The sequence below is a fragment of the Oxyura jamaicensis genome, chromosome 5 (assembly GCF_011077185.1).
Source record: "Oxyura jamaicensis isolate SHBP4307 breed ruddy duck chromosome 5, BPBGC_Ojam_1.0, whole genome shotgun sequence".
Classification (NCBI taxonomy): Eukaryota; Metazoa; Chordata; class Aves; order Anseriformes; family Anatidae; genus Oxyura; species Oxyura jamaicensis.
The window spans coordinates 25759579-25784323 of NC_048897.1; the positions used below are offsets into that span (position 1 = coordinate 25759579).

The 24745-nt window shown below is 39.1% G+C and overlaps 1 protein-coding gene across 2 annotated transcripts in view; it reads left to right on the forward strand.

Moving 5' to 3' along the window:
• LRP5 (LDL receptor related protein 5) overlaps nt 1–24745 on the forward strand; it is a 147994-nt gene that overhangs the window by 108459 nt on the left and 14790 nt on the right. For both annotated transcript variants that reach the window (XM_035327505.1, XM_035327507.1), the window contains exons 8-17: nt 3019–3235; nt 3414–3703; nt 5700–5926; nt 6295–6479; nt 9633–9956; nt 12089–12291; nt 14463–14674; nt 16538–16728; nt 21025–21234; nt 23253–23378. In XM_035327505.1, the coding sequence (XP_035183396.1) occupies nt 3019–3235; nt 3414–3703; nt 5700–5926; nt 6295–6479; nt 9633–9956; nt 12089–12291; nt 14463–14674; nt 16538–16728; nt 21025–21234; nt 23253–23378 (2185 nt within the window). The remainder of the gene's footprint in view (nt 1–3018; nt 3236–3413; nt 3704–5699; nt 5927–6294; nt 6480–9632; nt 9957–12088; nt 12292–14462; nt 14675–16537; nt 16729–21024; nt 21235–23252; nt 23379–24745) is intronic.

Consider the following 24745-nt stretch of genomic DNA (forward strand, 5'->3'; position numbering starts at 1 on the left):
ATCTCATAAACCTTTGTATCTTTCTATTAGTGCTTGTTCAGTCAGACATTGAATCATTTCAAGACGTTGACTGCCTTAAAGCCCTCCCCAGAAATACTGTTTGTTTTCACAGATCATCTCTCTGAGCAGCTTCAACATGCAAGAATTCAATTTCTTGCACTTCAGTAGTGCAAGAAAGGGAATGGTAACGCAGCTGCCTCATCTGCACTGAAGTTGTGATTCTTTAACACGTATTTCTTTGAATATACATTCAGTATGAGGCTGTCCTTAGGTAATAGAACTTGAAAAGTACTTCTTAGTGTATTGTTAGATTTCTGTTAATAGCATTATTTTTACACTAAAATCTGTATGCACCGTTACAGCTTCCCTTTGGCTGCAGCTGGCAAGCTGCACACAACTTGAGACATTAAATGATGGGATAATAGGGTATTTTATTAGCTGTGCAGTTTTAGTGAAAGGAGTTTTGTTTCTGGCCATATTGTGAAACCCATTTACAGGTGTGTTTTTTTCTGCATCCTCGGGGTTTAGGTTAATGCTCTAGAGTAGAGGTGAATCTCAAGGAAGATAAATGACAGCAAAATCCAAAAGACAGAACGTGTCTGTACCTTTACCGAACTGCACGTGACAGCTTACTGTGTTCAAGCTTTGCCCTGCTTGCTACTGCAAGATAGTCTTAATTAGCACTTAGTTATCACTTCCTGCCTATTGCCATGGATTAGCTACCGCCAGGAAGGCTCAGCAGCCCATCACACAAAAACCTAAAGCTGCCCTTCTGCATCCAAGGGAAACCTGCTTGGGTTCATAGGCATTCTGCTGCCTGGATGGGGAGGGAGAGGTGTTCGAGACAGAGAGGGAAAGAGAGGGGAACACTTACTCCATCTCCTTCTTAGCCAAAACATAAGCCATTAAACACTTTTTTTTTTCCTTCTTTTCCTTTTTGTCTGATTCAACATTTTTGATCTCCATTCCCTCTATGCTTGATCAGTCATATAATTTAGGAGTCCTTCTTTACTCGGACAGGAAGGGACTAGATTGCCTAACAGGCTTTTCACTTAGTAATTTCATTGGAGATTGTGTTTTTTGACAACATGCACAGGTGTGCATGGATATAAATAATGTATGTTTCTGCATCTTTGGATCCAATCTTAGCCCTTGTGTATTTTAGTCAACAGGTAGATTATTTGAACCGTACATTTACTGCCCAGATCTGTAAACTTTGAAATGTGCTAGTTTGATCCTCATCCTGCTGATGCAGTGGAGTGTTTGTATGGGAAATGGGTCTTGTTTACTGAAAGTTCCACCAGTTTGTCTCTGGCACCTGAGTATGTGTGATGAACTTTTGAACCTGCAGTAGTGCCTGTGGGATTGATACTGTTTTAAATAAGTGAGCATTTGGGGTTTGCCTGGACATGATGTAATGAGATAATTGCAGAACCATTTGGCTTTTAACCACAGACAAACTTTTTTTTTTAATGTGCTCTATTTTGCGTAACAAAATAAAAAGACATTAATCTTATGTCTGCTACTTCATCGAATAGTAGGTTGGTTGACACAAAACTCCCTCAAATCTTACTTTGAAGGAAAGTCAGTGTTATTTTTAACTGTCCCCAGCAGGAGGCTTTTTGGCTGGAAGGAATCCCCGGATTTACCCCCTTCTCATAGTTCCCGTGTGGCTGGGAAATTTCTGTCTCCTTGCAAACAGTGCTTTTGCACTACTTCTTCAATTTTTAGTTAATTAAAGAAGGTTTAAGGAAGAAAAGTCTGTGCACTTTCTTTTGCAGAGCGAATAAAAAAAGGAGAAAGGTGTTCTGATTCTTAAAGAACCTTTCTGCTGCCGATTCCTTGACTGTGCAGAGATTTCTGTATCGTGACTTTGTAACATTGCAAAGATTGAATGTTTTCTTGTTCTGCTATCATATTTGCTGTCTCTCCCAAAAGGTTATGTTCTAGCATGTGTTCAAATTCACATAAGCTGTTAGTCTTAAAGATCTTAAGAAGTTTTTTTAATCTGCATTTGAAGACACCTGCAGTATAGTAATGCAAGACAGACTGTGTTATAGTGATGTTTTTTTGTGTGTATAATGCCAATAAATATAGGGTGCAGCAAATGACTGCTTACCCCTGCTGTTGGGCTGGTGGTAGCTGGAAAATCTAGGTTGCCCCATGTGTGCTACCATTTACCATTTCTTTCAGATAACATTCACATAGTAGAATTGGTGACAGTATTATTTGCATTTCTCTGAAGTGGGAATGTGCCCAAATTAACTGTGTAATCAAAGAGAGATGCACGTTGCGTTCCCAAATTTACAAAGTATTACACAACTAACTGTAATAGAAACATCAGGTTTCGAATTAGAGATTTCTTTTATTACTAACTGGATACCTACCACAGGTGTGCATGCACATATTAAAAGTCAAATACAAATTTAATAAGATGTGATTGTCATTAGTCACATAAAAAGTGTGCTCCCTCTGTCTACCATGTATGGCTAGAGCCTTACAACGTACTATTTTTATGGTTTCTGTAAGAAATCGAGGTAAAACTGATTGTTGATTTTGAGTGCCCATTGGATTGTTAAGCATTTTAAAGGATTAATGTTACATAGCCTTTAATTATGGATGTTTTTAATATGAAATAAATATCAGTTAACAATTTACAAGTTGGGGAATATGGTGTTGAATACTTGGCTTTAAGCCACAAGAAAATAAAAACATTGTACAGTGAAGACAACTTAATTTCCTACGAGGTACAGGTTTAATATCTTGATTCTAAATAAAGAAATAATACCTGAATGATAGAAAAGAGATTATTTAAATTTCTACCTCAATGCATAGCCTAGATTAAAGCACAGGTTGTCCACCTGTGAAGTGTTTCTAGCAGCAAATGGAAGATTGGATTGCATTGGAAAAGGAAAGTTACAGTCTTTTGATTTAAATATGTTACTGAACTTCATGCTGTCCATAGTGAAAATTTTCAAATAGCACTTATTTATTCCTTTTTTCTTATGTGTCCTACAGGTCATAAATGTTGATGGAACAATGAGGAAAACCCTCCTAGAAGATAAACTTCCACATATATTTGGGTTCACACTGCTAGGAGATTACATCTACTGGACTGACTGGCAGAGGCGAAGCATTGAAAGAGTTCACAAGATAAGGGCTAGCAGAGACATTATTATTGATCAGCTGCCGGACTTAATGGGCCTTAAAGCAACAAGTGTTGCCAAAGTGTTTGGTAAGCCTGGGCTGGGTGGATCCAGTGTTGAATGGCTCTTCAATGTCCCTGTTGACAACCCACAGTTAACTTATTCTGAAGACTGGTACATTGCACTTCCTCTCAGCCTTCCCCTTCACACTGTCTCCATAATACACTAATATCTGTTTTGTTTTTGTTGTTTTGTTTTGTTTTTAAGGAACTAATCCATGTGCAGAGAACAATGGAGGCTGCAGCCACCTATGTTTCTTTACACCCCAGGAGACCAGGTGTGCCTGTCCCATTGGCCTTGAGCTGTTGAGTGACATGAAGACTTGCATCATTCCTGAAGCCTTCTTGGTTTTCACAAGCAGAGCAGCCATTCATAGGATTTCCCTTGAAACCAATAATAATGATGTTGCTATTCCTCTTACTGGAGTCAAGGAGGCATCTGCTCTGGATTTTGATGTCTCTGATAACAGAATCTATTGGACTGATGTTAGTTTGAAGGTATTACTGACATGTGAATTCCCTGAATATAATGCCACAGAGTAGTTCCTTTGATCTAACAAAGGTCTCTGTTACATGATCTATCCTGCAGTTGCTAGTGTTGTCATTGAATTGCATCCAAGGAGACTCTTGGAGATGAAGACAGTTGCATTGTTGAATGCACAGTTGGGTGACAGGCATGTTCCTGCTTCAAATAAAAATCAAAAGTGGTGTTTGCTCATACTGACTGCTGAAGTCTCAGATGCTGCATGGGCTGCATCCGTATATGTCCTTATGCTAGAAATACCATTTTCATGTCACGTAGTAATTTAAGCACCAGACTTGGCAACCCCCCAAGCTTTCTACCCCCTTACAGTTTTGACTTGGAAAGCAATCTTATTTAATATTAACAATAGGCAAGAGAGCTTTGTATTGGTTGTTGTTAGCCTATGACTCAAGCTTGTCACAGAGCGGGCCAGGGAACTGGTCTAGTCCTCTCCATGCCGTGTTAATTGCCCCCTGCCAGCCCCCACCTCTGTGTCATTGTGTTCCCCAACAGTTTGAAATTTCAGTTTGATGTGTTCTGGTTTGTATCCAGGTGCATGCTGAAGTGAACATTGTGGTGTTCATCAGTGTTACTTAACTTCTTGAAGCTAATTAAGTAATGGTAGAAAATGACACAGTCACTTCACTGGAGCTGAATTCCTCTGTTCAGCCTTTTAATGTTTTTTTCCAAGAACAGTTGAAGTTTCCTTGCCAATGTGCCTAAGCCATAATAGGAAAAAACTCACTTGTAGTGATGGCAGGGCTAGTGCAATTTTCATAGCCTCTCTGGGAAGACTAATGAGGGTTGTGCTTCAGCATTAACAGTGCTGCTTGTGGTGTGGATACCTTCCTAGGAACAGTGCCAGTGTAACAAATTAGTGTGCTGCAGACACGGTTACTAAATAAATCTCATGCAAGCATGTGGAGAGCTGGGGCTACGGTTGTCTTAACCATTTGTAGTGGAAAATACATTACTTCAGCTGCATCAGTCAGGTCCCACTCTTACTGTGCAGAACTGGACAACATTTTACATGTCTGTGGTCTCCTGAATTATCCAGGAATGCTGTGTTTTCACATACATATCAACATAGATTTCAGCATGCCTGGGCTTTCTCTTCCCTCTGTCCCCCCACTTTCTGCAGTTTGGCAGTAGGCAGTGTAAGTTCAGAGCCCTCTTACTGTTTCCATAGACAGCTCCCCTTGATGACCACTGCGTCCCTAAAAATATAGCACATGAACTCTGGTTTTGACATTTACCTTTAAAAATGTAAAACATCTCTTATTCTCATGTGTTCATTTATCAAATGAGTAAGAAATTAATACCTGAAATTTTAGCAGGCAGTTAGGAATAAATTAAAATGTTCAGTGTTAACGTGATAAAAAGGGAGGGTAATTGTACATAGGTCCTGGATGTTCCCAAAGGTTTATTTGGGCATTTTTCATTGGTAGGAGGAGCTTATTTATATGTACACAGTCCTTACTCTATGGCTTGTTTAGCTGACTGTATATAACCAAAATGTAAATGAGAGCAATTAACTTGCTCAAGGTGACTGACCATGAGAGAAAAATGAATTCAGGTTTTGTTGAACTGTGATGCGTTCCTGAGAATTAAAACATTAGAGAGAATTAAATACTTAAAAAAAAAATACTTTTATATGCAAATGGCAGAGAGGAAGACGGGTCAAAGAAGAATCTGCAGATATACAGTGCTTTCTGAAAGTCACGTCCTCTTAAGATGCTTTGAACTGGTCATCAGAAGCTGTACTGTTAACTTTTCTGAATATTCAGGTCTTTTTATCCTGTGAATTCCTATTTAGTTTTCTTTTAAACAGACATTTATTTTAAAAATGTAATACTGACTGATTGTTGTTTTTACTACTAACCTCTTTTTGTATGCCAGACTTTATAATAACTACTTATTTTGTTTTAGTATCCATAAATACTGAAATATTTTTACACGATTGTTTTCCAGACCATAAGCCGAGCTTTCATGAACGGGAGCTCTGTTGAACATGTGATTGAATTTGGGCTAGATTATCCTGAGGGAATGGCTGTAGACTGGATGGGAAAGAACCTGTACTGGGCAGATACTGGAACCAACCGAATTGAAGTAGCCCGCCTGGATGGACAGTATAGGCAGGTCCTTGTGTGGAAGGACTTGGACAACCCACGATCTTTGGCTCTTGATCCTACCAAAGGGTAAGGGATAGTGTTGGTTTTCTAAGTTTTGTGTGCTCATACTCTTACATGACAATACTTGGCAGTTTATATAGCTTAATTTCTTCAGGGTCTTTGAAAACACAATGAAGGCTTTGTAAGCTTCACAACCCTACCGGTTTCAATGAAAATTTGGGAGTTGTTGGTCATGTTTTTCTGTCTATGTTTAAAAAAGGGGTGCTCTAATATACACTGATTAACTGCCCATAACCACATGGGTTATTCCATTTTTTTTTTTTTATTTAAAAAAGAAAACACGTAAACTTGAAAGCAATGAAATGAAAAATCAAAACAGAGACAAACTCAAATCTCACCTAGTTGTAATCTTTTTGTTCCGCTTCTCATTTCAGGTACATGTACTGGACAGAATGGGGAGGTAAACCTAGGATTGTTCGAGCATATATGGATGGAACAAACAGCATCACTTTGGTGGATAAAGTGGGTCGTGCCAATGACCTCACTATTGATTATGCAGACCAAAGGCTGTATTGGACTGACTTAGACACCAGCATGATCGAATCGTCAAATATGCTAGGTATTCTGGGTTTAAATTACATCAGTGTTACTCCATCCAGTACAGAAATATGCATTGGCCACAGTAAAACAACTGAGTAGATTTTTAGAGTGTTTTAATTAAATCCTTGAAATGATTATCTCCAAACTAACCCTGATTTTTTTTGAGTGATGATTTCATAATGAACTGTTAAATCACATATCTTTTTCTCTAAAATGCTGAGTATGTTAAATTTATTAGACTTAAAGCATGTATGTTACTAATTTGTGGTAAGTAGTAACTTGAAAGATTGAAATAATATGATTTATATTAAATCTGCATGTATATTTTTTCTTGTGAGAGTAAGTAGAGTTAAATGCTTGAGGGGATGATAATGATAATAATAATAATGAAAGCTTCCTAAATTAATAACCGTGTGGTAGTTTTAATAACGATAGTGAAATATAATACCATTTTAACCTTGTTTCTCTGTATTGTCATGAAATTACGTGCACTTTACGAAATTAGAGATATGACCCCTGAGAAAGTGAACACAGCTAACAGGTTCATTATAAACCAGCTCTGACTTTTCAGTCTTGACACTGATTTTCTGTCAAACTATTATACAGGTCTCTTTCCAGCTTCAGACTAATTTTATTAGTTCAAAATCCAAACCAAGGTACTGCTTGGCATTCCATCAGAGATGGAATCCAGAAGCTTGTGACCTGACATCATATGTCCCATTTCCAAAGAGAGGCCATTGTGAGATGGGAATTAACTAACACCTCTGGGATTCCAATGTAAAAAGCAGGGTTTGTGTGGCAAAACATACAATATTTAAGCAAACTCATACAGGATTGTTGCCGCAATGCTCTGGCTGATGACACACACGGTTTCCCTGCAACTCACTCACTTTTACTTTAAAATCTTCTGTGAAAAGCTAGCCTTACAATGAGATTTTTTTCAGGCATCAATGTGTGTGCATATCTTCAGAGTATGGAGAATCTACTACAAGATTTTATATGCTTTTTTATATGCTTTTATTTGAAGATCTTATGCTATAGTTGAGAGAGAGAAAAAAAAGAAACATGGAAAAATCTGTTAATGGAGAAAAGGCTTTCTCACATGTTCTGAATGAACATAAAAATGAGTTGTATCAGCATTTTGACTTAACCTTTGCACCTTCTTATGCTTCTGTACACATATACTGAGCTGCAGGACTTCAGTTTTAGCCGATGACCTAAATGAGTTGAAGTAATTGTTTTGATAGCTTTTTAGTAGGCCACTGTGTATGTCCAAGAAAAAGAAGCATTAGAAAGAATCACATACTATTCTGGTGATGTGACTGTATGTCAGTTTTGGCTTATGTATGCTCTCCATCTACAGTAAAAAAATTAATGTTTATTCACAAGCTGGCATTAGAGCAGGATGTTTAGGAAAAGGACATTCTGAAAAGCCATAACAAAAAATTGATTAAATCTCTGGAAAACAAAGCCATGCAGTTTTGGATTCCAAGGCTAGCAGTGATTTTGCATCACTTGTATTCATTGTTTTGGGATAAGTACTGCTGAATGGATGTTACTAGTTAGAAATTGCATGAAGGTTTCTTTTTGTTTGTTTATTTTCATCTACTTCATGAAGCTAAGCTTCTGCATTATACTTGGAGAAACAAAATAGCCAGAGGCAAATTTGGATTAGAAACTGATTGTGGTATTGAGAGGAAACACAATATTCAAATAATCTGTGGTACATTAAACTAGTTCTAAAGCTGAACCTATGGTTAACATTAATTTGTGGTGAGAAAGTAGGAGAGAAGGACTGCTGAAGCTAACAACATTCTATGCTTGTCCTTTAAGTTAGCAGATTGTAGGGTAGGCTTCTAGCAAGTGGGCTTATTGGTTAAGGAAATGTTATTAGACTAGAACTTGACTTGCATTATGCACTGCTGGCCTCCTGGCCAGGATGGATCTGCATGGGAGCTGGTGCTAGAAGCACCTACCCTACCAGCAATAAATAATGTACTCTCAAGTGGATGATTGAATGCTGTCCCAGCTTATTCTTGGGCATTATAAATGTTACTCAGCAGGCCAAAATCACTGTTTTGGGAGATTTTTCTCCATCTACTGCCTAGTAAAATTCAGGTAGTTTATTTGCTTCCCTCAAAAGAACCTCTACCCTGAATTCATCACTATAGACCAGGATTGGTCAAAGTATCTGAGAGTGTTCGGGATATCTGTGCCCTTAACTTGGACACTTTAGATGCCTAAAAGTAGTTGGGAAGTAGTTGCCTCTATACTTAGTTCTAGTATTTTATAGAAAAAAATGGCTTATTTTTGTTTGTTTGTTTGATTGTTTTTGTTTTCCATTCCTTCTCCAGTGTTGGCTGAATGAGAGAGGGTGAAAGGTAAAGTGAGGTAGGGGAAAAAGGTGATGTTCTGTAAAATAGAGCATTGAATATTTATTTGTTTGAGGCAAGGAGAGATGATGCTGATGAAGGCTACATCTTCACTTGATATAAAGTGGTAGAGATTCGGGGAGTTTTGTGCTTGAAAATATTTAGGAGGCTGATTTATAAGAAGACCTTAATTTAGTAGTGAATCTCTGGCAGAGGCCATCTAATGCTCTAGAGGTGTTAAATCTGTTTTAAATGTTGCTAACTGAACCACTGAGTGTGAGAGTGCTGGGATTTCTGCCAAACAAATGGTTTCCAAATCCTTCGGGGTACCTGTATGTTGAATTGCACTGCAAATAATTTGTTTCTTGAGTGAAACACTGTAATTTCTTATAGCTTGTTCTCTTTGAATCCCAAGTTTGCTATATGTTGATGTTGTACATATTATTTTATTATTATTATTATTGGCCTAAGTCTTGGAGCTGATAACATTCTTGAATATGTCTTCCAGTATTTATTTGGGATGTTAAGTGTAAGACAGAGCAAAATTTATTTAAATGGAAGCACATTGGCACAGTTTCGGATTGCTCTATAGGCAAGAAGTTACCAGGATAACGTTTTTGAGTGCTAGTGTTTAGGTTACTTCTTCAGCAGGTAGTGCTTAATAATGAATCCTGTGATGCCGACTGGCAAAATAAGGTTTTATTTTAAAAAGGGGAAGAAAGAACTTTTTCTTAATGTCCATCACACTCTGTTTCATGACTTGGGAATTGTGTTCTAGTTGATTATCTTTATTTTTGCAGGACAAGAACGAGAAATCATAGCAGATGATCTACCTCATCCATTTGGATTAACCCAATACAGTGACTACATCTACTGGACAGACTGGAATCTTCACAGCATAGAAAGAGCAGATAAGACCAGTGGGAAGAACCGGACTCTTATTCAGGGACATCTGGATTTTGTGATGGATATTTTGGTCTTTCATTCTTCACGTCAGGATGGCTTGAATGATTGTGTGCAAAATAATGGCCATTGCGGTCACTTGTGCCTTGCCATACCAAACGGATTTAGGTGTGGCTGTGCTGCTCACTATACCTTGGATCCCAACAGCAGGAACTGTAGTTGTAAGCCTTTTTTTTTTTTTTTTTCTAGTATATTCCTCGTTCCTTGTGTATGCCATGTGCTTGTGATTCCTTTCAGTATAGGAAAGTGTTGTGGGTTAACGCTGGTAGGTAGCTAAATACCACCCAGCTCCTCTCTCACTCACCCCTGAGGAAGAGTCAGAAGGATAAAATGGAGAAAACTTTTGGGGTGAGATGAAGACAGTTTAATAGCTAAAGAAAAAGCTGTGCAAAGCAAAGTAAGGAATTCATTCACTACTTCCCATTGGCAGACAGATGGTTAGCCATTTACGAGAAAGCAGGGCTCATCACATTTAATAGTTAAATGGGGTGGCATTTGGAGTTATGACAACTGTCTTCCCCTTGCTCCTTCCTTCCCCCAGTTTCATTGGGCATGACATCACGTGGTATGGAGTAGCCCTTTGGTCTGCTTGGGTCAGCAGTCCTGGTGGTGTTGCCTTGCTTGGGTCCAATAGTGTCTAATACGTCTCCATTAACCACCATCTCCCGTTCTGTCCTTTAATTTTCATACATAGATATTATTCCCTTAGTCTACAGGCTTTGCACATAAAGATGTCCATAAAATGTCCAATTAGTTCATTTAGTCCATGACTTGGGTTCTGTGTGTTAAGGTGGTCACTCAGGACAGGAGAAACAGTGTTGTGTGGAGTTCTTGAACATCAAACCCAGCTCATCTCATGTCACTGCTGCATTTGTGCTGCTTCTTTGAGGCTTGTCCTCCATCGGTTGGAGTGGTTCCTGCTGTATTTCCTGTAACATGCAACTCAAATTGTGGGTTACAACCGTTTAAAAGTATATAGAATCTCTATCCCTGGTCTGTTTGGACCAGAGTATAGGGCTTAACATTGCAATGTACTCCTGCGCTTACTCCTTTTCTGGCATGGGTAGAGGTGGAGCTGTTCCTGTATGGTCTTGTTCGTGGACTGCAATCCCTTGAAGGGCACATTCCTGCATCATAGTCTTATCCACAGCCACTTGAGGTGATCTAGGATGGCCTTATCCATAGCCATAGATGCTTTGAGGTATACCTGCACCAGTGTGGACTTACCCACATCCACAAAAGCTTTGGGGTGCACCTGCCTCACTTGTGGGCTTACCCACAGGTCACAGTCCCTCTGACTCAAAGTCACCCTGGAATTCCAGCCTGTCCAGTACAGCAGCACGGGAACAGCAGCAGTTCCCTGGCCGCCTTCCAGCCCAGGCGCATGGCTGTTGCTGTTATCAAAATGTTCCCAGGCACACCAGAGTAAGATGGTAAGGACTGCAGCAAATAGCAAAAGCCACTGACTACCAAGCACTCCAATATACAGTAAGCAAGCAAGTCCTGTGGCAACCACAGTAGCCTGCCAATTAGTAGCTGAACAGCTATAAGAGCTATAAAATTCAGTTTAGCCCACTCCACTCAAATTTGTTATCGCAAGCCCTTCAAGCCCCCATGCTGGGTACCAGAAAGAACTGTTGCGGGTTAATCCCAGTAAGCAGCTAAGCACCCTGCAGCTGCTTAGTCATTCCCCATTATGGGATGGGGAAGAGAATGGAAGGGTAAAGGTGAGAAAACTCTTTGGTTGAAATGAAGACTGTTTAATAGGTAAAACAAAAGCAGTTCATGCAAGCTATTCCAGACTAAACCAGTATGAAAGGGAAGGGGTAGCACAAATCCATTTCAAAGGTTCTGGCTTTAAAAGTAATCTGAAATATGAGGACAGAATGTGGAGTTTTACGTCCATTTTTGCGACATGGATTAGGGATGAAGATTTGTATTTAAAGTCTTAGAAATAACAGCACTGTCAAGTCTGGTCCTACGTGTTTTGCTGGAAGTGCTTTCCAGGTGATTCAACTGTGTGATTGAAGCTTTCCCAGTCTTTAAGTGTATAGGTGGGTGGAAGAGAAATTATTTTTGTCTTAAATGTTGTTAAAGTCAACAAAGATAGCACCCAAAAAACAGCTTTCTTGGTAGTCTGAAGAGCAGCACGCACATGCACTTGAAGTTTGTGCAAGTTTATGCATAGTTATGTAAGTTTAACTAGATAAGAGGATAATGTAGGAAAATCTGTGCAACTTTGTATTTCTCAATATTGCTGGTATTACTTATACTCTTTTTTGACTTGTTTCAGCCCCTACCAGTTTCCTGTTATTTAGTCAGAAGTCTGCAATCAGCCGAATGATACCAGATGATCAGCAAAGTCCAGATATCATCCTGCCTATGCATGGTCTGAGGAATGTGAAGGCTATTGATTATGATCCCTTAGATAAATTGATCTACTGGGTAGATGGACGTCAGAATATTATAAAAAGAGCCAAAGATGATGGCACTCAGGCAAGTTTACATGGTGTACATGCTTTATTTCGGAGGGGGGGGGGGGGTCTTTCTTTGCACTTTATGCTTGACTTTCCCCTCCTGTCCCCTGCACTGGGGAATCATCAGTTTAAACTTTACTCTTGCTAGCACTTACATATATTCTCTTTATATGTAACAAACTTAAGTTCTTTTGTTATTTTTTAGGATTGTGATTTTAAGCTATACACTAAGAAGTGTGATAGTCTATGTATATCATATGTACCTGAAACAATGAGCCTTAGAATCCTAAAATCATTAGGGTTGGAAAAGACCTCCAAGATTATCTGGTCGAACTGTCCCCCTACCACTATCGCCCACTAAACCATGCCCTAAGCACCAGGTCCAACCTTTCCTTAAACACCCCCAGGGACGGTGACTCCACCACCTCCCCAGGCAACTCGTTCCAATGCCTGACTGCTCTTTCTGAGAATAAATGTCTCCTAATTTCCAACTTGACTGTGAACCCTTAAACTGATATTTAGCTAAGGGTGGGCAATGAAGTGAGGCAGGCTCACTATCTCTGAATTATACTAGAGACAGAAATTGTATTCTAAAATCAATACTGTGCATGACAGTTTTGTGATCACATTGTCATCATTGTAAAGCTGTCACAAAATGAAAACTCTCACAGCTATCCAAGCTGTAGTTAAAACCCTTACTGAATGTAAAGCTGACTGTTGTGTCACATAGGGGTGGACTTATGTGCATACACAATTGTTTTACTGAATTAGGTGCATAAATGTTTTTCTCTGCTAGTTATTCATACAACAATGGAAAGAAGTGTGCTGTTCTTCTGGGCAGTGTTATGCATTAATATTGCTTAACTCCTGGGACAGAAGAACAGATTCTTTAAAAGCTGTAGTTCGAATAAGAGTACAAAAGGAAATGGAGAATGGGCGAGGTATATTTTCTTAGCTTTGGGTAGTCATATCTAAACAATGTAATGTGTTTTCAGTGGAACTGAGCTGGTCTTTTCATGTGCCTGGGGAATCAGTGATCTTACAGTGCCCTTTAAAGAAAGAGATGATGGTTTTATTTTTTGGCAATTTCTTTTAAGATTGGAAGAGGTATCTTAGGATAAGCAGCTAGCTGGGTTGTGGATGAATTTTGAAGGAGTGTTTCTTTTGCTCTTTTGGATTGTACTAGGTGCTAATTGTTGCAGTCTAGCTTCTCTTTGGTACTCGCTAGGTGCAAATTGCAATGGAGATTTGTCTGCTCTGTGTTTTCCACTACCTTGGCCGCACAGCTTTGAAGATGCAGATCCCCTGCAAATTTTGACTTTCCAATTTTCACTAACTATTTTTACTGAATTTTGCTAACACTAGTTTTTTTGCAAACAATGCACGTGACACACGTGGGTAACATTATCATCAATTTCAAGATAAGAATTATTTCTTTATATTTCTGGGCACACTGACAAGAAAAGGTAGGGATAAAGATTTAAATAAAAAGAAAACATGACTTCACTGTGTAGAACTTGGTGGTTTAAAACCAAATTGTGAAAATATATTGTAACTTTCTCAAGTAATTCCGTTCTGAGTAATTTATTTCACTTAAGGTGAGTGTGGAATAGTCTATTCATCTTTCTTGACCCATACAACCTTTTTTTTTTTTTTTTTTTTTTTTTTTTTGCTGCTGTTTTTGTTTTTGGACTGAGAATACCGTATCAGGACGCTTTAAAGAAGACACCACTTTCCTGTGACCACTGTGATGTGACCAAAACCAGTCACCTTTGAAAACTACTTTGATGCTGGGAGTCCTGCCAGTGGTATTAGTATCCCAAAGGCACTGGGATTAGCAATACGCTAGTGGAGCCTCTGTAATGTCAAACTGAAAGGTTATTTTCCTTTTGGGACTCCTTATATGCTCAAGTACTCTAGAGTGGCTGAGGGAGCTGGAGTTATTTAGTCTGGAGGAAAGGAGCCTCGGGAGACCTTACTGTGTTCTACAATTACCTTACAGATTTTCTTTAGATATTTTCACTCTAATCTACAGTTTGAATCAAATGTATTTTGTTACATTTGTTCTACTTGCTTCCTTGTAGTTTTAGGTATCTCTGGACCTTTCACATAGATAAGCCGTGCTTTTTGTGCCATCAGAGTTCGTACAGAACAGTTATTAGAAGTCATTCCCTATATGTTGTCTTACAGCCTTTTACTGTCATGAGTGCTCCAAACCAAAGCCAGAATCCCGAGAAGCAGCCACATGACCTCAGCATTGATATATACAGCCATACCTTATACTGGACCTGTGAGGCCACAAATTCAGTCAATGTCCATAGACTGAACGGCGAGTCGATTGGAATGGTGCTGCGAGGAGATCACGACAAGCCCAGAGCTATTGTGGTGAATGCAGAGCGAGGGTGAGATTCCCTTCTGTTCTTCACACAGAGCACATCTGGGATATATCAGCTGTGTGCAAAGCTTGTGATGCATCTGTGTATTTTAAAAAGGAGAAATTTTGCGTATTTAATCACTCAGGTTATAGGTGATTGATAGCCTGATTCTGGGTTTTAAAGGTATCCAACTTTCTCTTCCTGTTCTTTCCTTTTCTGCCTCCTCTGGTGTGCCAACTTAGATGTTCCTACAGCCATGTGGTAGGTTACAGTGGGGAACTAAACCGGGTGGGGATTACCAACCTTATTCTGTTCACTGTGTGAGTGCACAGGCAACAACCTCGCCACCAAATCCAGAAAAAACAGGAACTGCTATAAACTGTGTTTTAAGCAGCTGAGGATCCACCTCATAAATGTTCAGTTATCATAAAACAATTGTTTCTAGAAAAAAAAAAGGGGGGGATCTTTCATATGATACAACTATTCCTGCTAACGTGATAGTATAAAGGTTGAAAAATAATCAAAATAACCTTACATTCTAGACATTATAAAGTCAGTTCTGTCTTGATGTTTATCTCAAAAAATGCTATAATGAATTAAGACAGGTAAAGGCAGTGCAGTGATTTCCCACCGGAAGAAAATTTGTTGTTTTGCTGTAAAGCAGTTCTGTTTAGATTCAGCAGACCACATCTCCACTTTAAGTGGCTGGTAATTTTATACTTAGAGGTCAAAGATGGCCCTCTTGCTGTTCTTTCTAATAAGTTAGATGCTTAAACCCCAGTTTACTCTTAGGTGGCTTTGACATGTGTTTGACAGATGTTGGATGACAATATTTCATAACTGTGGATACAGTAGTACTCAGAGACCCTATGTGGAACATTTATGGGACTGTTATTTTGTACAATGCTCACTGCACGGTTCAAAAGTTGCTGCGGGAAGAGGGGGATTAGAGGAAAGATTCTAATCTGATTGGGATTAACTCACTTGGACATACTTTGTATTTATTAAAGTTTTCCTGCATTCTCCATTAAAATGGGAGTTTGGGTTTGTTGATCACTAAAAGACTTGACTTTTCAAGTCAGGTTTTAAAATGAATTAAAGATAAACCTGCTTTTAAATTAAAAGAGGTAAAAATGGAAGAGAGACAATGTAGAAGAACACTGTGACTACCTGGGAGGGCTGAATCAGTGATCTGTGCACTGTCCTGCCTTAGATCCAGAAATCCTTCCCTCCCACTCTCCCTTGGCTTGCTTGTTCTCACTGCTGCGTCTCCTCATTTATGAAACAGGAATGCCTATGCAGCAGTGAATCTGCCCAAGTTATTTATTACTGAAGAAATGGTAGATTTTTCCCATGAGGGAATTCTCAGTTCACCATGTGGATGCGCAAGCCGTTCTTTAATTATTCAGGGGAGAGCAGAAACTGCTCCTGTTTGCAGCTGAGCTGGCTTAGGCAGATATAAACTATTCATGGAACTATGTCATCAGGAACACAACATTCTCAGTTATTTCTTCTATGATCTTTGTTCCTCTTAAGTTTAGTAGGAACTTATACTTGCTGAGAAAAAAAGTCTTCTGCTCTTACAATCCCTACCTCCACTGCAGGGATATTGCAGGGCAGCAGCGCTGAATGCTGAAGCATTTTATGGCCTGGTATATTCAGGAGAAATTGAGTTATTTTTAGGCTGTCTCAATATGCCGTTTAGCAAACGTTAGAGCTTCTGAGCTTCTGCAGCTGCGTAGATCGGAATCTTTGCAGTTGGGAGCAATAGTCACCAGTCATCCCTGTCTAAACCATCCCCACTTACAACTGAGAACCTGTGTGCAAGGGTGAGCTGCTTCCCTTGACTCCTGAAGCTTTTAGTTAATCAGCTGGTGGCTTTGTTCTCAGGTACATGTACTTCACCAACATGCAAGAGCGAGCTCCCAAGATTGAGCGTGCAGCCCTCGATGGCACGGAGAGAGAAGTGCTTTTTACCACTGGGTTGATCCGCCCCGTGGCACTGGTGATTGACAACAAACTTGGAAAGCTTTTCTGGGTGGATGCAGATCTGAAGCGCATCGAAAGCTGTGACTTGTCAGGTATGTGGTATGCAGTTAAACATTTGGAGCAGCGTCTGTGATGTATAGGACATCATTCCCTCTTTGATACTGACCCCAGTAACTTCTTCCACAGTTGCCAGTTCTGTGCAGGCAGGCACAGCGAACAATTGCTGATGGACTTCTGTCTTTGATGTGATTGGAATAAATGTGTCTGTAATGACTGCCATCCTCCAAGAGGGATGTTTGATTTTTGATATGTTCTGAAAGCAACTTTTGGAAGATCAGATTTAAATAGGTGTTGCTAGTCATAGCACCTCTAAATCACTCCTGCTTTTTATTTTCTTGTGGCTTGAAAAGTTTGCATAACTCTTCAATATTTTTTTTCTCTGGAGGTTACAGCCTACTAAATCAAGGTAACTAGAAGAACAAATGGAAGGGGTAGCCACTTTTTTCTAAGAAAAGGCAGTTCACCTGGAACGCCAGTGTTGCAAAACAGTGGAGAGATGTCAAGTCATTGCACTTTTTCCATATTAATAAAATAAGGCATTACTCCAGATCTATAGCAGCAGCACCACATGCTTCTTACAGAGCATTGTTCACTGAATTCTCAAAGCAGTTGGCTGTGCTAAAAAATGGAGAAATGTGCAGTATAGCACAGAGGATCCAATGTCTTGTCTTGTCTGTCACTTGTGATTCATCCTCTCTTCATTTGTGTGAAGAAATTAAACTCCTAAAGGAAGTACAGAGAGAAGTGATTGAGTGTCAGGGAGTAGAAGTAGTTTGTATATTTTACAGTCTTGTATCACAACATCAGAAAAAAAATGACAGGCAAAGTTAAGTTGGGTTGAATTAGTTCCTCTAAAAAGTAATTCTTGAGCTGTCACTTCATACGCTAGAAATCCTTTTGCTAGCATAAACTGAGGCTACTGAAAAAAATGGACCGAAGTTGTATGTGGTGTCCTTCCTGCCAATTAGTTCCAAGCCATCTTAATCCCTCACAGACTTGGGGAGATTCCATGTTTCTGGAGGTTTCTGAAGCTTTCCCTACATCCAGATAGTTAATAACAGCCTGCTAAATGCTCAGGTGACCAATACTCGACTTATTAACTTCAGAGCGGGATGAAAGAACTACAAACCTGTCCATAGAGTGAACACTTTTATTTGCAAAGTTGTTGGATTTTTCAGCTGGAGCTATTGATGCTTTTCAGACATTCATAAAACATTTGCAAATAACCTGTCTGCCATACCAGTCAATTGAAAAGTAGCATTTTTATATTATTAAGTCACTGGAAAAATCTATAAAAACGCTTTAATTTCAAATAGACTTTAAATACAGCAATTGGTGTCCTCACACCTTAATGTGATTTACATTTAATTACTAATTTCAGCCTTGAAAAGGCTACACGTTTCATTTTGGTAACTAAAGTACTTAATTACTATGGAAATTCAACACTTTACTTATAACATGTTTTCCTTTTTTTAAGCATATCTGTTGAAAATATCCTTCTCTTCACTCTGTTTTTCATTTTATTCATTCTTCTAAACAACAATTTAATGGCGTCATCCAGTGCTATCTGTGCTCTTTGCCTCTCCTTTTAGAATAACTATTCGGACTGTCATTTACTTAAGATCAAATCCAGCATAAGTCAGTATAAATCAATCACCATCTCCAGTGCTATCTCCAGAGCTTCCCAAATCACCAATGTTCAGCTTTTCATAGATGAGGGAGGAAAAAGATGGTGCTTGAAGGTATATCCCCAAAACCATTAAATGTAGCCTGTTGGAGGCTGTTCAAAGAGGCTTGTGTTGTAGCAGGACTGCTAGCTTGCGAGTGTCACCAGGCACCTCATATCTTCACAGTTTTGGGATGTCCTCAGGATACCAGCTTGCCTTTTATTTCTAAATGGATGTGACCAACTTAGCACTTAAAAAACATGAAAACGAAAGGAGGTTTTCATTATATCAATTTGTAAATGAGGCTTTCCCATTCTTGATGTATTTTAAATACAGCTGAAACTTGTGCTTTTTCAAAATTTAACCCCAGAATCTGACAAAAGAACAGTTATCGTTGATGGTCCAACATTGCTGAAGTCCGTAGGGACTAAGGGTGCTCACAGACTGCAGAGCAAATGAACAAAGTGCCCTGTGTTTCTTTCACTGTATGCCTTCTTTTGTCAAAATGTTTTATGTTTCACAGTATTTCTAATTTTTAAGATCTGTACATTTAGGAGAAGACAAAGGACATGCCAGGAATTGCACTGCTAGAGAGTAGTACTAAGGGTCTGATTTAGTGACGCCAGTGCAAGTGTGTCTGTTCTGTTCTACATATGTCCTTACAAGAGCAAAATCCAGTGGAAGCTTGTACAATAATAGATGCATCAAATTACAACCAGGACTGTGCTATCATACACGCTTCCTGAGTGTTCCTTCTGAAAATTAAACAAAACAGGTGTCTTATTCATTGGTTTGAAAGCAAAATATATTAAGGGATAAAGAACTAAAACCCCAGCTGCAAGAATTTCTGACCTCTCTATGTTCTGTTTTCTAAATTTCATTTGAATGTATGCTGGGCAGTGTTCATCATGGTAGTCAAGCAAGAGTTGTGGGCAGTAAGTTTATGTGCAAAATTAATAGAATCTATAATTAAAATAAATGTTATATTCTTATGCTTGGCTGAGCTCCACCTAATTTATGCAGCAAATTAGTTGAATCTAGTGCTCATTAGCATTTTTATTATGTATCCAGATTCAATAATCTCATTTTGAGTAGATACTTAAAACTTCCATATTTTGTAAATGCAAGCAGGCATAAGGCCTTTATTCCAAAATGAAACATCAGATCAGAGGCAGCACCAAGTTATAATTCTGTTTTGTATTCTTCATTTTTGAAATCAAATATGTTTGGTATACACTAAAAATGTTTTCTGTGAGTTAATAGAATAATCTGGGACCTCTTCTTCACCCTAGGCAAGCATAACAAAAGCAACAATTAAATGCCACTAACTGTAGTGCAGCACATTATAGAAGTCTGAAAACAATCAAAAGCAGTCAAAAATGCATTTTTGTTTAACCTGATTTTTACACCTTGATTGAGACTTACTTTGTAGAGCAGTAAATCTGAGTATTTGATGATGATCCTGCTTAAAAGCATCTTGAGTTACATTTCACTTTTGCTAAACATGGAACTTGGGTTTTCTGTTTGGTTACTGAAGAAAGAAAGAAATTGAAGAAAGAAGTATGCTTGTTGGAATATAAGGTGTTTTGTTTTTTTTTTCCTGTGATCATTATCTCTGAGGACGTGATACAGCGTATGACAGGATTTGAGTGCTTGATTCTTGTTTTGTGTGATTACTCTGGTTTGTGTTTTATGAGAGGAATGGCAGTAGAGCTAGTTACTTCTATTTCACTCTTGCTTGTACATTCCAACAAAGCTTACTGCTAGGTGTGTGAATGTATTGTTTTTTAAAAAAATAAATGTCCCAAGAGAAGAGGCCCCCTGCTACCCAGTGGGATAGGGGAGAGAACTGAAAAAAGCAAAAACTCATACGTTGAGATAAGGACATTTTAATAGGAAAGAAAAAGGGAAAGCAAAATTATTAAAAATAATAAAAATAAAAGCAATGCACAATGTGACTGCTTACTGCCTGCTGAATGATGCCCAGCGAGTCCCCAAGCAGGCCAGAGCCCCACTTTGATGGCTGAGCATGATGCACATGGTATGGAATATCCCTTTGGCCAGTTTGGGTCAGCAATGCTGGTTCTGTCCCCTTCCAGCTCCCTGTGCACCCCAGCCTTCTCCCTGGCAGGGCAGCATGAGAAGCCAAGAAGTCCTTGACTTAGTATAAGCACTGTTCTGCAACAACTAAAACATGGGTGTGTAATCAACATATTTTCATCCTAAATCCAAAACATTCCACTTACTATGAAGAAAATTAACTCTATCCCAGCCAAAACCATAACAGAACTGCTCACAGTTACTTATAACAGAATATGCCATTGTGAGGCTCTTCATGGCTGGCTGATGAGCCAGTGTAGCCAAGGATGAGCTGTGCTTCATACTGGATCTGCTTGCCCTTGTAATAATATGTTGCACTTACCTGAAATGAAACTTAACAAGTACTGCCATAGTCTGCCAAGACAAATGGAGCCGGTAACCTAAGAGCTCCTTCTGAAATGAATGTACTGGAGCTGGTTTTAGAAACCCCCAAAATTATGTCAGAGCATGTTTGAAACTGTAGTGTTTTTTTTTTTCCTTTGTGTGTTTGTTTTGTTTTGGTTGGTTGGTTTGGTTTTGTTGTTGTTGAAATGAGTTAAAAGTTGTTTCTGTTGATCTCAGGTGCTAACCGCGTGACCCTGGAGGACTCCAACATCCTTCAGCCGATGGGACTGACGGTGCTGGGGAATCACCTGTACTGGATTGATCGTCAGCAGCAGATGATTGAGAGAGTGGAGAAAACTAACGGGTACAAAAGGACTAGAATTCAAGGCCGAATCGCTCACCTAACAGGCATTCATGCTGTGGAAGAACTCGATATGGAGGAATTCTGTGAGCTTATTTAAATATCTCTCTGTGACTCTTGGCCACTGTCTCTGAAATTCCTCATCCAGCTGTGTGTTTTAATAATATTGCCCTGTGGGCTTTAAGTTAAGACATGGAGTGCTTTCAACTTGGAGGGCTGGGACTCGAGAACAGAAAGATAAACAAGTTTCTCACTCTTGTCCAGAGGAGTCCTGCTCAGCTAGACTGTGCAATTTCACAACACCTTAGTTAGTTGCTTTGTACAAACTCACGATACTGAATTCACTCTAAAAGCTGATTGAAATTATGGTTTTTAAGTACAACCAAGTAACAAAGTTAAAAAATAAAAAAAAAAAAAAAAAAAACTTTAAAAAGAAAGGAGAGGATAGTACTTGCCTTTTCTTGAGGCATTTCAGACCCATTTGTAAAACGTGACTGGTTTGACTCAGCACAACTGATAACATAAAAGTCTCCAGTAAGGGGGGGGAATGGGCGGGAAGCTCCTAAAATGAACTTCAGTGGATGTGGAATTTCTCTCCTATCAGAGGTGGAGCTGATGCCTTCTGAAAGGGGTCAGTGATGGTTGGACCTTATTTTTCTGGCTTGTTGCCTCAGCTCCAGCGCCCTGAGGGAGAGTGTAGAATCCCCTTGAAGCAGTTGCTCCTCAGGGTGGCAACCTGCAGCTCCTCCTGCTTTTTCCAAGCCTGCTGAGAATGTAAAAGCACAAGATGTGGGAAACAGAAGGCCAGAAGGCCTCTTTAGACTTTGTGGCCTGTGATGAGTTGAACTTGTATGGTGACCCTGTGTAGGATTAATCTGTAAAGGGCACTTGGAGGACATTTTTTTTTTTTTTTTTAAAAAAAAAAGAGGAGTTTTTATCCATGTGTTTTTTACGATGTCTATTTTCTTATGGGAAGAGTAATATTTATTCAGAGATGCACTAAAGCAAATCACTTTTTACATCTGAAATGTATCCAATACAGGTGACTTCTGTTACAAGGGAGTAAAAATACATGTGCACGTGTGCATGCCCACACAAGTATATGCGTGCACTTTTTCTGCTAGCAGAAAACCTGCTAACCTGTGCCTCACACAGTAACATTTCCATCACTATGTTAAATTGATGAATTTATTAAGCGTGAAAGCAGACTGCTGAGAAGCCTGAACAGATGGAAAACAACTTTGGTACAGAAATAATGATATTTATACCGTTTCTTCCCTGTGGAAATTCTTGGTCCTCACTAGTAGTAAAGAATGCATTGTTTGGTGGCATCATGAATAACAGAGGCTCCTGCTCCACAGATCACTCCAGCAGATGCTCAGCACACTTAGGACATGAGATAAGCAGGCAGGAGACTGCCTGTGTTCTCACTCAGCTGGGCTGGGGTCTTTAGACAGTGACTTCACCTCTCTGTGCCTGTTTCTCATCCAACTAATGTTAATTTAGTTTGATTCCATTAGAAGCTCTTGGGTACTCAGTGCTTCTGAATAACTGATTTGGGAACACAGCCATGTGCCTTCCGCCAAGTGTGTGTTCTTACACTGCAGTTCTGTGAGTAACAGGGAAGTGGCGAGGGCTTGTTGGGGGGGAACAGGAGCTGAGTGGTAGGGCTGGATATTAGGTCTCTGAAATTAGAGGAGAATTCCTGAGGGTTTTGGGGAGGGTGGCATTCAGCAGTAATATACGTTAATTCTTGATGCCTGACTACCCTAGAAGTACAGATGGAATATGTAAGTACATCTTAAATGTGACCTTCTCAAATCTGCTTTCTCACTTCTCTTCACCTGAGCTCCCAAATTCATTTTAGAAGTTCTTTAAAGATCTCCATATCGCTGTGTCTGGGAGAAATGTAGTCCTTGTGTAGCAGTAAATCAGCTTTTGAGCACAGATCTGAAAAATCCTGCAATTATCTTCCTATGAATTTTAGTGGAATCTTACTAAAAACAGAAGTGCTTTATGAGTGGTTTTGTGAGCTTGCCTTAGCTAGCAGTTAGGATTTTTTTTTTTAATACTGTCTACTATTCCTTTCTGTATGTTTCTGCAGCTGCACATCCATGCTCCCGTGACAATGGTGGGTGTTCACACATCTGCATTGCCAAAGGGGATGGGACTCCAAGATGCTCATGTCCAGAGCACCTTGTGCTTCTACAGAATCTCTTAACTTGTGGAGGTGAGTTATGTAAACTTAGAAGAACTGTTAAACTTTAAAAGTAAAAAATAATAATAAAAAAAGGTGGGGGTTGAGGAGATGTAATCTTAGAACCATTGGAAAATTGGTCTTGACTATGTCACAAGCTGATACGCTGATAGGTCTTGAGAACTGTCTTTCTGGAATAAGATATTATCAAAAATAACTAAATGAATGAAGTCAGAGTGACCAAAATCAGTTGGTAACTGATCATCAGTTGATACCCACAAGGGCATTTGTGACTTGTATGTGGTATAAAATTATATGAACTTTCTGCAGGAGGTTGCATTCGAATCCAGAATCTGAATTTACACACAGTGTTTTCTTAGATATGATATCTTGCATTATGTCTTAAATGTGACCTTTGATTTCTGCTAGCTTTTATCTGCTTAGGTTTTTGGATGTGTGACTTTTCATTGCCTGCAGAATACTTGTGTTAGACCTTAAAATAGTTGCATCTTCCACTGAGATTTTCCTACGGTTGTATAATGTGACAGCTTTGTGCTATAAACAACTGCTTATAACATGATGTTGAATCAACCCATGATAACCTAGTAGCAGAAACTGTGCATGTGATTCCCACACCACTCCAGTCTTTCAAATGAATTTGGTCTGATAACATGAAACACTTTCTGTCTAGTTAATGAGAGGCCAAAAACTCAGTTGTCGTCCTTTTTAATTAAGGTAGCTTTTGTCTTTCCATGGTAGACTTTCCTTTTAGACTTCGATCTCCCAGTCCCAGGATTTTTGAAAATTGTTACCTTATTCTTGTAGAGGGGATTTAAAATGGGGAAAAATATTTATTTTTTGGGTGGTATCCTGTGTTCAATCATCTGTCTCTTGGTTGTCTTGTTTTTTTATGTACGCATTTTGCTGTGGATTTCATTCTTCTGGCTGAGCTCTGATCTCCCGTGGGACAGTCCTTTCTATTATAAACTGTTTTCTTTCCCATGACCACAACATGCTATGTGGTTTCAGAGTAGTGGCAGTTACATCTGCAGGAGGGAAAATAAAACAGTCTACTTATATTTGTTGCTGTACTTTTGTTTAAAAACAAAAACATGGCCTATGGGAGATTATATCCCACTACTTTATCGTCTATAAATGTAAAAATTAAGGGGCCTTCCTTTCAGTCTCTGGTTTTTGTTTGTTTGTTTTTATTCTAATCCTTCTGTATGCCTACAACAGCTTTTTGATCTATCTGGTGTGCAGTAGTAGCAGCCCATAGCAAGTATTTCCAAACAGATTTGTAGCTATTTGACTGGAGAATATTTGTCCATGTACACTCATGAACACTCCTGTCATGCTTTTAAATGCAAACTTGTGCCTGCCAAATGAAGCCATATTGC